We start from the raw sequence: 12768 nt of genomic DNA, 5'->3' as shown, positions 1-12768 counted from the left end.
TTGGGCCCCTCATTAATTCTGTCTTCTGCCGCAAGATTATTGTCACAGAGTCAGCTTGAAAATTAGACTAGTGGAACCAGAGCTTACATAGAATTTTTGGGGGAGAAAAAGCAGAAACATTACATGTCACCTTCCTTACCACTTCCCTGCTCCCCTCACATATTTGCAACAATCTCAAAATCTTTCCGTGTTTCAACCGAGATCCACTGGTTTCCCAGTAATATAAGCCTCCATCTTCCTTTCCATTGGGCTTGGGTGCCTCACTTAGTGGGAGCATATGCAGACACAACTTTTGCCATGAAGAGGATGCGGTAAGATTCCTTAATGTCACCTTTTAAGGTCAGGAGGGCTGTCACAAGCAGAGGGTCATCGGCCTACAAAAAAAAAATCCACACATAAACCCAACCTATTCTTTTGTACATCGAACAGATTAGTTGATCAAGTTCTCACCTATGTGTTTTACATCTCGGTTGTAAGGTGTGCCAGTTCTAGCTATAGATTAGCTCTCTTCCCACTGTGTTGGCTCTTTTCTATTTTCACGCAATGCTCCTACTGCAGTAAGTAAAGTAGCAATGACTAAGCACTCTATCTCCTGAGTGCTACGGATATCGTCACCACATGACAACCCTGACAACTGGGCACAACAGCAACAGAGTACGCTGCAGTGAGGGCTGGGATCCTGTTAGCCACCAGCTAGTGTTAAATCTTGTGTAACAACCAGCGCTCACCAAGAGGCACGATGTCAACCTGAGACATCATGCCAGGAACACTGCTGCCTTCTTTCTGCACATGATAGCAGCAATCTTTTAATTTTGGAACAAGCTACTTATTCTGCAATCCCACACACAGCTCACAACAAAAAGCAGGGGAGTAAATTCTTTCAGTCTCCAAGAAAGCCCAAGAAGATGAATCAGGAAGGGCAATCGCAGCCCTGTAGAGATGTCTGGCCCTCATACCTAGACTCTGCCATGCAAAAAGGCAGAAGCAGCCAGGGAAACAGGGTTCATAAAGCAGTTCATAAAGTGGAAAATCAAAAAGGCCCCACTGACTTCCAGGAATATACCAAAGGAAAGGCAGCCCACAGCCAAAAGAAATGTGAACGCTGTAGCAGAATGATCCATGTAAACTTAGCGCTGTGTCAGCAGGACTGCAGGTTTTCTTGCACAGGGGGCATTAGAAAGCTCGCTGCAGTGTGATTCAGAGCTGTGTCTTTTCATTAACAGCAGCATCATTTTGGCCTTTTTGTGACCTGTAAGAAGTTATTCTAAGTTCTGTAAGATGCGAGTGACTAACACTTGTTCTTTTCATCACATGGATGAACGGAAGTCTGTGGTGAGGTAGCAAGCCTCCAAATCACACATACCGTTGCTGGCTTTTATTCTCAATCAGCGTTTATACCAGCCTATACTCCCCTTTGGTAACTACATGTGTTCTGTCATCCTGAGGTGTCAAAGCAGCCTGTACCGCTGACATCTTCAAGGTCAGCTTTTGTATTGCTCCCACAAGTCGGTGGGAACGGCTGCCCCCCGCTTCCAGCTCAAGCAGCAGGATGCTGTGGGAGCTGTGACTTACAGGGACGTCAGCAGGTGGCACCCACGAAACACCGATGCGTTTTACTTGACCGGGCTCAACCGTTCCCTTCTCAGCTCCGACAGTGAATCCCTTCTGCTGCAGGAGTGGCAGGCTATCAAAACTGAACTCCATGTTCTACGAGAGACACACACAACACGCCCTCATTACAGCCAGCTCTGCTCCTTCACGCACAATGCCTGGTTATTAAAGGCTGCGTTGCCCAGATGCTATAGGCGGGCCTATTGCTTGCCAAATTGCTTCTGCCCTTTGAAACTGCAAGTATCCATCTTGTTCATTGTGTCAAGTTGTCACAAAATACTATACTAAAATAACAGGATCAGACCTGTCATTCAGTTCTGTGCTCAGAATTCTGTGTTTCAGAATTAGGGAAGCAAACTGCTAAATTAATTTTGTTGCTGACTTAATAGGATAATGCTAATTCCTCATATTAGCCCCTGAAAAATAATCTTTTCTTTTCAAACACCGATGCTTTTATAATGTAAAGTTTACCAGAAACCCTGAAAGCTGTATTTTTTTAATTTATAGACTGAATTTTTGACAGAAAGAACTAGTAGCCATTTGTACACTGTCAGTATTCCTTACGGCGTCTGACATAAAACTGCACTTTTTAGTTTCTTCACCTTCTTAGATGCCAACTGAGCAGTCCGTATAGCTCCGACTTTCAGTTCTGTCATTGCTGGCACTGGAGAACTCTGTCCCTCGATGTACTCCAGAATGAGGAGAATGGACTTCACTGGTTCTTGTGGCTCTAAACAAATATGAATCAAGTAACGTTTGAGACAGTCAAAACTGAGCGATCATCAGTTTGGAACAAGCCTAAATTACACCAGGATGGTTCCAAACAAAGTGATGTTGTGGCAAATTCATGAGTTGGCAGAGATAAGGAGATCCTTCTTACAGAGTTAGTGAAGAATTAAGCAAAAGGAGGTTTTGCATAATTTGCAATTGCAAACTGTCATTGTTAATTGCTGATCAAGTTTCAGGCTCGTTTTCTAGCCCCATGGCACATACATCGTGTTTGCTATATTCCTACTTGTGTATGTTATGTGCTTGGATTTATTTATAGCTCAGGAGCTAAGAGTTGCTTATATCCTGTCTCTGAACACAGCTCCTGTCCAAAGACATTAAGGAAGGATAAATTCAGGCCCCGAAAGCATGTCTGTTTCATAACAGTATAGTCAGGAGAGTCCAGGATATGTTATTATATATAAAATAATCTTCTGAACATTTAATACAAGTCAGAGAAGTGGCAGGAAACAAATCCATCTTAATACTTTGCAGTAGTATTAAATTATAATCATTTTTTGCAAGGTAAGTTGCAAAGATAGAAGATCATCATTAAGATATAACTGCATTAAAATGAAGCGAAAACCTTTCCTTAAGAGAAAGTTTCCTGCATTTTTTTTTTGTGTTACGAATATAGGCTATACCATAATGCTTATTTGTTCTGATTCTGGAAAAGTTATCTTTAATTTACTTTTTCTTAAAGGATGAGGAACATGCCCATGTCTTATCTGTTTTGTAATAAAGTGTCAGTGGTAGCACATTACCTGCTTGTAGCGCTTGCTGCGATGGCACAGGCAACGGGGCAGCCAAGGACTCGATGGGCACATCTAGCGGAACTCCCCCTTCCACAAACATTGGATGATCTCTCGCTGCACCCTTTAGGTGGATGACGTGGGCTACTTTCTACATAAGACAAGAATGCTTCAAATGCAGGTTACAGCTGAAGCACCGATGGAACTGGAACACGACACACCAGCATCGGTTGCGCAGGAATGACTACATCCTTTGCCTGTGTCAAGGCCAAGAGGCCCTAATGCAAGAATCCTGCATCTTCCCCTTGTCTTGTCCACTCAGGCACTTCTGTTTTCAACAACCTTTCATTCTTGGGCAATGCGCCTCAGGAGGGGGCTGGACAAACTTTATACTAAAGCCACTAAAAGAAGCAAAACTTATCTGCCGCCAAACTTGGCTAAAGTTTGTGGACTAGGACCAGTCCCATTCATCTTCAGCTTATTCCGATTTGCATTCTTAACCGCAATTCCAAAGATAATCTGGAGATACACAACGTGCAAGGAGAGAAGCAGTACTTATTTGCTCACTCCCAGTTTCTGCTCTGCGTTTGCAGTGCCTGCTGACGGTCATTAGTTGGCACTCTTCATTAACTTTTGGTCAGTCTCTTTTGGAACAAGGCATAAAGCCACCTGCTACGCTGCCAGCCTGTGCATCCTGACTTGGGCTCCAGCTAAGCTCAACTGCTGCTCTGCAGATGGAACCCTCCTTCCTCATGCTGAGCGACCGCAGCAGCGGCTTGCTGGTACTCAGGGCACCCGCCACTTCGCGCCATGCAGGTACAGCTCCGCTCGCCCCTGCCGTTAAATGCTACTTGCGGAAAACTCACTTGGAGCTGTGCTCAGCAGCGTGGCAGCGACCTAGCCCCCATCGCCTCTCATTTACACAGCACAGACAGCTGGGCAGGAAACGGAACTGAATCCCAAGTCACTGTTGCTATGAATCAATAACTGAATAGTTAAAACCTGAAAAAAAAAAAATCAGCGGGCCCCAAACCTGCTATCTCCTACCTCCATCAGTTAATCTAATAAAGATAGTATTTCTACCTACAAGTGCTGTCCACTAGATATAATTATTTGAAACTCCTATAAGACCCATGCGGATAAAAATCACCGTAGGTCATATTTAGAGTTTGATTTCATAATCCAGGTGTCTTGACTGTCTCACCTTGCCAAAGAGCACAACCTTGAGACGGTCAGAGTAGTACAGACTTTCATGATCAGGACTGAAAGTAACAATAAAATCCTGACTCTTCCCAGCAACAATTTCTCCTTCTGTTGGAAAGATGCTGAACACACTCAAGCCATTATAGTTCTGTGTTCCTGATAAATAAAAATGAGGATATGAGTAAGAAAGGACAGCTCTGTTTTACTTCTTCATATATTTTAAACCCATTTAATTTTTGTTGGAACAGCAAATAAGTAAGACCTGATACATGGTTTTGCAGCAAAACAGGGTGTTAGAAATACCGGATAAATCCATCTATCAGTTTAATGCATTCAGCCCTAGAGGAACTGAAAAAGCATAACCAAACTCTTCCTATATTCTAACGTGGTTTTACAGAGATGGACATCCCTAAATATAATCTTTAATATGCCATTACTGTGTGGGTTTATTTAGATTCAAACACTAGTATCTCCTTACTTGTGGATATTTGCTCAGGCTGCGTAAATTTACAGCTACCCATATTGAAAGAATTCGTACAGCTCCTATTGGGTAAATAAAATTCTGTCTTCAGTTTCAGTGATGTGATGCCGCAGGTTTTGACAGTTGTGTAGATCTAACAGGACAAAGTAACGCGGCTTCACGAGTCTTTAACAAAAGAAAAATTGAAAAGGTAAAAACAAGCTTACCAACAAACTCTGTTCTTTGCAAAGAGGATGTAAGAAAGGATGGAAGTCTCTGCCGATCTTTGTCCCTTGTTGGTGAAAGTGAATCTAGTTGTATGGAGTATCGCAGGGTCAGTGCCGAAGTGTTCTGTATCTGGTGACATAATTCACACAACAGCATTTTCACCAAGAAAATTGATTCTCAAGCCTTGTAGGATCCATAGTTTGTGAACTGGCTGAATTTATTCTGCTGCATTAGTGCACTACTGTGTACCTGTGTGCCTCTGTTACTGCTTTGTGTGGACGCAGAGCAGCCTCAACTGCGATAGCAGCGATGGACAGAAGAAAGAAAGAGGGCAAATATTTCTAACACTGGTAAAAGCAAAGCCATTTCAGACGTCACATCCCTCTGTGTACTGGCTAGATCCATGGAGCAGATAAAACAGATCATTTCTCTTTTTCTTTTACAGAAGGTACTGGATCTCTATTTTTTTGTATAGGCTGCAGGCAGGATGAGGTCCTCTCCGCACAGCTTTGTTACCTTTGGCCTGAAACTCTCAGCACCAAATCACGCTGCCAGACATGCTTTGAAAGCTATGTTTGTTCTTTTGTCTACAGTTTGTCACTCAGCCTTACGTTCTGCCAGACTAGAAACCACAGAACTGCTCTTCCTCCTTAGAAAAATTGCTGATGTGCTTTCCAGTTCAGCATAGAGGGGTTTACCTTGAACGTGGAAGTCACCTTCTCTCTGGCTATGACATATCCCATATCGAGCACTTCTTCCACAGAGCAAACAATTGATGGCATCACCCCGTGACCAGTGAGGCTTAGGGTTAGATTGGTTTTTGCCGCCCAGATGTCCAGCATTTCAAAAAACTGCCAAGAGGATGTCTGTGTTAGCCCATTTGCTGAAGGAAAACATCTCCCCCGACCCCCTCCCACAAACGGGCCATTGCTACAGAACTTCTGGATTTAAGGCACAGAGAAAGATCCAAATGTTGAGAGCGGCTATGCACAGGCAACAAAGTTTTTCTTCTTATTATACAGCCTCATCCCGGTCAGTAACGTGTATTACACAGCCCACTACATCTCTCCGTCTCTCCTCTTTTCCCCCGTTACTGTTGTATCTCTTTCTTACTCACCCATTTATTCTCATTTGGAGAAAAAGAGATGATGAGGGTTTTATTTTCACCTGGCTCAAGCATTCGAACTGGTCTGACCAACAGGAAGGGACCGCTGGGATTCAGAACTGAGAATCCTAGCTAAAATAGTGCAACTCAAGGAAAAAAGTTTATAAGCAAAGATTGGGGAAAAAGATATAAGAACAGATTCTAAGTATAGTTCAGACCAAAGACGTATAAACTAACCATTTATAAGCTTTTTCAGAGATCAATAACTAACTCAGAGAAAAGAAGAACTAATCAATTTTTTTCCCCCCCCACAGAATTCAAATAGCTGCAAGATCTTTTTCCAGTTCATAAGATCTCCATGTAACTCCATTTTCAGATTTTGCCTGGAATGGGTCACGAACACCCTCAGATCCAGGACATGCCTTCTCCTGTGTTATCCCCCACAGCTTAACACAGGCAAGCCAGTGTAGTAGCCTCGTCTTACAAGGGATTCAGAAATTCAGAGAAGCATTGTGCAAAAATCGAGTCGTCGGTTCTGTTTCACACTTACATCACGCTACTGAAACTAGCTTTGTCATCACTACCTTATACTCCTTAGAAAGTGGTTAAGTGCTTCTCAAGTTTGGCTCTATGCAGAATTATTTCCACTTAAAAGGCTGGAATGGAATTAGCTTTCCAGCAGGTCACCTAGGCTCCTCCAGTATCTTCTTCACTTCACCTCCTGCCTCACTCTGAAAGATGTGTATTGAGGCTGAAATCTGCTACCTCCTCCTCGCTTTAGTGTCAAACAGTTCCTACCAATAAAGACTCAAATTAAACAGAAGCCAAACAGCAAATTAACTTACATGTTCTAAACAAGGATACTTCCAGCTTCTCTGGTGAGATATTTTGTATTGTAATTCTCTTAATCATTCTGTGGCCTGACAGGAATGAAAACATTTCAAAAAATGATGATGCTCACTCACGCACTACCATTCCTCTTTTTCACTCATGCTTCTACCTGGGCCAAACATTCATTCCATTTCTATGGCTAATGCATTAGTCAAAGCTCACCAAAATACTTTCAGATTTGTACAGTCACTCGTAGAGCTCCCAATTCCATGTTTCGGGACCAAGGCTGCTTTTTACATGCCTCAGCTGGCCAGACAGGCTCCCAATTTTCCACCTAAGTACCTATTACAGGGCTAATTTCTATACTGACTTTTGAAAACCAACTGAGCAATGTAAAAGAAAATTCAAAACTACGCTCAGAAGAAGTTCACATCAGACATAAAAAACTCAAAACTTGAATTCAAATTTCATACCTACTGCAACATCACCAAAATTGACTGTGGTTTTTCCATTATCTGAAGTGACCACAACAGATGGTGCTACAGCCGGACAGTGCATCTCCAAATACAGAGTGTTGGAAGGGCTAGAGGGAGAGTAAAAGGGTATTTGCTCTTGGATCATTCAGAAATCAAAACTATTGTCAGAAATCTGCTCTTATTCTGTTCATATGACAGGATATCATTAAATTGGTATAACAAAACAACACATAACTTTTGGTGGCTGACTGTTTTGTGCCTAAGCAGAACGATGAACTACATCTGGCTTAAATTTTTCACACAATTATTCTTTAAGCTGCTTTGACATTCACGTGTTTGATTCTTATCCAACTAGTGGGTTGTAGGCATGAGTTTCTAACACTGACCTATGAAGTAACTAAGATCAGAAAACAAACTTCCTCCCCAAATAAATAAATTAGCATGCTCACCATTTCCCCCTCAACTTAAGGGTCTTTTCCAACCTTAATGATTCTATGATTTCTGGACTATCATGACTTGCAGATATCTAATTGCAAATACCTGCAGCTTAGGTTTTCAGAGCCTTTCTTTTCATCGATATGGCCACTTGCAACAAAGCATGGTATGATGTATTTTTCAAACCTCCCACGGAAATTCCTCATCAGGAAAGCCTGGGCTGCCATATAAGCATCAGAACTAGAAAATCCAGGAAGAAAAATCATCTCAGTAAGTGAGAGAGCAAGGGAAGAAAAAAAAAAATCAAATAAATATCTACTGAGCTATTTGTGCTTACTGTTTCTTAGTCATACATTCAAAATGTCTTGATGCACAGTGATGGACCCACCCTAAGTGGTTTACTTTTCTCACCAAAAGAGAATAAAATTATAAACCCAGACAACAGATGCTATACTGAAGATTGCAAAATCCTCAATATGATTTCCTTCGGTTGAATACATTAAGTATTCCAGCATCTTCCAGTACTTCTACATCATTTCAACGACATGTAAACACACATGATCACATTTCTGTAATGCAATATGCCAAGCAATACTTCATAAAGGGAGTTTTAAATTATGAATTTTATTTTTATTACCTGTACTGAAAGTATTTAAAAATTATAATTAATGGATTGCAATGAACATGGAATTTTAGTCAAAACATCTAACATCCAGTACAGCCAAATGCCTGGTGTTTAAGCATGTATTAATTTCCAAACACTTCTAAATTCCTCAGATTAGGCAGAAGTGTCGTTCTAAAAAGTTGAATTATAGGCTAAGCAGGGGACCTCAAGTATCAGATTTTGCATCTAAGTATCCAAATTTCTAGATAGCACATGCTATTAATGTTAATTCTCGCTGAGGTACACCTATTGCAAAATGACTATTTCAAATGCGCATTTTACAGCATCGTTACTTTTCCAGGACTGAAGATGACCATGACTAATATGATGGACGATGTAAGCCCTCAAAAAAAAAAAATTAACCCATACCCATGGATATGGGCCATCAGATGATTTCCATCTGGGCTGAATGTACTCGCTCTCTTAGACCTATTCAGAAAAGGTATATTAGTAGTAGTTTCTTTTGGTAACTAAGTTCAGCTTTCTAGTTGCCCTCTAAAATAACAGCCTTGTTGGTTCAGCCAAATTTCCCCATACAGCCACCTCTCATGCTTTCTGATATATTCTTTGAAGTCTTCAATCCCTCTGATGCATAAAGGGATTCTTTGCCTTACATGAGAGGGTACAGCTGTGTGGCTTAAAAGCAGTACTAATTTTGGAAACAGCCTTTGCAACATAGCTAAAGCTATTTCTTCTCTACAGTTTGCTTTCTTGTCTAAAACCTATAGGGTTTAGTAGATTTATTAAACTATTTATAAAGAAAATGTTGTCTGCATAGTACAATATGCTTTTGCTGACTTACTCAGGCTTTAACTCTTTGGATTTGGGTTGTTCAGAAGTATGTAGAGAAGCCAGGTATTTACTGTCTCCATCCCTTACAAGCTGTCTGGAAGACTGCTGTCTGGTAATGGAAATGCTTAGTTTCTTTCCCTCTCTCTTTTCATCTTTCTTCCTTTCCTGCAAATACACACACAGAGACATTATACACTGCGAGTGATCCCTGGCAATCCCGTCAAGACACCAATTTACAAGCACACAGTCCCTGGCCCGAGGATACGGAACCGAAGAGGGGACAGAGTGCATGGAACAAGGTAACAGCAGGAGGATTATGGTAACAAGCCCCAGCCACAGTAGTTATGACATACGTTTCTAATAACGTAAAATCAAGGCAAAATGGATATATTTTGCCCCATCTTAAAAAAAAGAGTTCCCCTGTTGGAGCAGACGAGTAAAAGACTCTTAACTCTCAGGGGAATTTTACCTATTTATCTCATAATTAAAGACAACCATAGGTGCTCACATAAATTAACTGCCCCACAGCATTGCGTATAAAGTCCATGTATGCTGTAAATTTGCAAGAAGTGTAGAAACTTTTTTTTTTTTCCTAGGACTACTTGCAGTTAGCATTTGCAAGAAAATCCTCTAGGAATGCTTTTGAAATTGTTAGCATGAAATTAAATTATTGCTCAGTGAACAGACTACACATTAAGTGCAACAGCACAGTCATACCCTTGTCCTTTACAGGCAGGTCTTACATGGATCATGAGTTTGGGCGTCATTAATATGCAAATAATTTTATGATAAAAATACCATCCAGAGAAACAAATATCTGCAAGTAACAGCCCGACAGCATGTGCTAGTTCTTAGCATTCCTTACTTGTATTTCTGCCCCTGTCGCAGCTGCTCTGCAAAGCCTCCGAACTGCCTCTTCTCTGATTAGCTGATCTGACAATGTTGGTCTGAAGGACACTTGAATCAAGCTTTTCTGGGAGCGTGAGAGCATACACAAGGATGATAGGCAAAATTCAGCCCTCACACATGTGTTATACCTACAAAGCTCAATAGGAGCATACACATGACAGCAAACAATTAACAAATAAAATACAATTTTTTTTGCAAGTGAATAAGATGATCCTAAGGATAAGGTCACTTGCAGCTTTTTGGGAAGTCCGCTGTGTTACAGTGGGCTGGTTTTACATGACCAATGTTTTTGATATTTAAACATTCTTCAAATAAATCATAATGACAACACTGGGGAAAGAACATTCCGGGTGAAAACTCCCATTAAGCATTAGCCAGATTTGATGGTTAACCCCTCATGTCCGATTTAAAACATTATTTCAAACAGTACAAAATATTCCAGCTATTCTAATAATAGTTCACGTTTTGAGCTTCATTTACAAGTGACAGCATTTGTAGGGATGTAGATGATCAAAAGATGTAGCAGAACACTTGACGTTTAAAGTGAATTTACCTTCCCAGGCAACACAGTTCCAACAGAAGGTGTAACTGTCACCGGGCAGTCCTCTGGCACACAGAATTCAAAGGAAGCGGGTCCGACAGGGGCAACTTCCCCATCGCCGGTTCTTGGGACAGCATGAGTAAAGTGGTTGACACTCACATGGGGATTCATCACATACAGCGTTGCTGCAGACACACCATTTAAAGCTGTTGCAGCAAACCGAACTAAGGAATGAGACAATTCAAGAGGTGGGTGGACTCCAACTGCTTTGCATGACAGCTTGAATTGTCTAAAAATAAACACATGATAAATTGTCTCAGCATAAAATAGTCTCTTAATCAGCCCGGAAAATAGGGAACTAATCCTGTAGTCCCTATTTAAGCAGAATTTCAAGCTTGCAATGGGAATTTTGCCTAAAGATGAACAATAATACTATCTATTTTTAATGCACAATTGGCTAGAGTCCCTACTTGAATTCTTCCTCTGTGAACTTCTGGAAACACATCCAGTCAAATCAAAGTTTATGCCATCATTATTTCAGTAGCACTAGCTTAATGTATGAAGCATTTTAAAAAAAAAAATCCTTCAGTAATTCTGCCGAAAAAGCAAGCAGGACATTGCAGGTTAAGATGACCTGGGGCAAATGGGCAGCTTGGACCTGTGACAAGGATAAACTTCAGGTGGGATAGGAAAAGTCATCTCCATCCATGGAAATGAAGGAGGAAACTTGGCATTGGCCATCTCTTGTCATCTGGAGAATTCCTACCTGCCTCACATTTTTATCCTGGCCTTACCTCTTCAAAGTAGGCAGGGATTTCATTTCTGAACTAGCTTAACAGTGGAAATCCAGTGTGGTTTAGACTTCTAGATTACCTCCTACTCCATCAGCTTCTTAACATACCTATTAATCTCTGACTTGCAGGTCAGTTCAAAGCTGTACTCTTTTGCCTTGTTAGCTTTAAAGATTATGTCCAATGTCAGGCTTTCAAGGGGAAGAAGAATTCCAAATCCGTCATTGGGCTGAATTTCAACAAACTTCAAAAGGGCAGGATAAGAAATTATTGTTATTAAAATAATTAGTTAAATTATCAAATTATTAAGTAAATTAAAATAAGACATTACTGGCAAGATAAGAAAATGTTTTTATTAGATGTACAAATGTCAGGAGAACAGAAACCTTCCAGTGAGAAGCTTTCATTTGAGCGAGTGACTCGTGTCTGACTGACGTGCACATTTCTAATCTCAAAGTAACTTGAAAGGCATTAAATCCATTACCTCGGACTTCAGCAGCATCTCTTCCCCAGTTTCTTACCATTTATGGTAATCACCTTTCTCTAATGACATTTATTTACTTTTCACAGACAGCTGAATGAAATACGATAATTATCTCAACAGTTCCCCCTGTATCTTTGAAGCGCTGATTCCTGTGTGCTGTGCAGATGCCATAGTGACAAGTACAGTTTAATATCTACAGATGTATATTGGTTTGTGTTTATGAGATGATGATGATTCAGGAATGTCTCCCCATCCCATTTTAAGCTAATCATGAAACACATGCTGTGAGGTAAAGCTTTAATGAAGCTGAAGATTCCAATTTCTTTTAGCTAACTCCTTGATTTTAATCCCTAGAACAGCAGAGAAAGGGAGAATGCCTAATTAAATGTCAGGTTCCTCTAGCTCCGATTCCAATATGCCAAACCATTTCACACTGTGATCATCATGCTCTTATGAAGCTTGAACAGCTAACTTTTTGCAAAAAAAAAAAAAAAAAAAAAAAAAAAAAAAATTCAGTAGACCTAGCCCACACGCAACTGGCAGCTTCTGTGATTAATTTAGCTTCCACGTCAACCTACAGTCAGTCAGAAAATACCTAGGCATGGTTCAGGGGATGATTCCCACCAAGCGGTTTGAACGCGGCCATTCTGCTTTAAAGACAAAGCGTTTAGGCATTCGGATGCAAACTCTGCGATATTCCTCAGCCTCGAGGCCAAAG

General features: G+C 40.9%; 1 protein-coding gene across 1 annotated transcript in view; it reads right to left on the bottom strand.

Annotated features, from left to right (window-relative positions):
- Positions 1-260: 260 nt before the first annotated feature.
- CFAP74 (cilia and flagella associated protein 74) overlaps positions 261-12768 on the bottom strand; it is a gene marked incomplete at both ends in the record, with an annotated part of 54076 nt that continues 41568 nt past the window's right edge. Inside the window, 15 exons of the mRNA XM_082329206.1 lie at positions 261-374; positions 1399-1707; positions 2214-2341; positions 3144-3282; positions 4336-4490; positions 5022-5151; positions 5721-5873; positions 6140-6259; positions 6992-7047; positions 7432-7541; positions 7975-8109; positions 9336-9490; positions 10191-10298; positions 10788-11064; positions 11677-11810. Of these exons, the coding sequence (XP_082185332.1) occupies positions 261-374; positions 1399-1707; positions 2214-2341; positions 3144-3282; positions 4336-4490; positions 5022-5151; positions 5721-5873; positions 6140-6259; positions 6992-7047; positions 7432-7541; positions 7975-8109; positions 9336-9490; positions 10191-10298; positions 10788-11064; positions 11677-11810 (2223 nt within the window). The remainder of the gene's footprint in view (positions 375-1398; positions 1708-2213; positions 2342-3143; positions 3283-4335; positions 4491-5021; positions 5152-5720; positions 5874-6139; positions 6260-6991; positions 7048-7431; positions 7542-7974; positions 8110-9335; positions 9491-10190; positions 10299-10787; positions 11065-11676; positions 11811-12768) is intronic.

This window comes from Platalea leucorodia (genome assembly GCF_965183815.1).
Source record: "Platalea leucorodia genome assembly, chromosome: 17".
Taxonomy (NCBI): domain Eukaryota; kingdom Metazoa; phylum Chordata; class Aves; order Pelecaniformes; family Threskiornithidae; genus Platalea; species Platalea leucorodia.
This window is presented reverse-complemented; position numbering and strand designations above follow the sequence as displayed.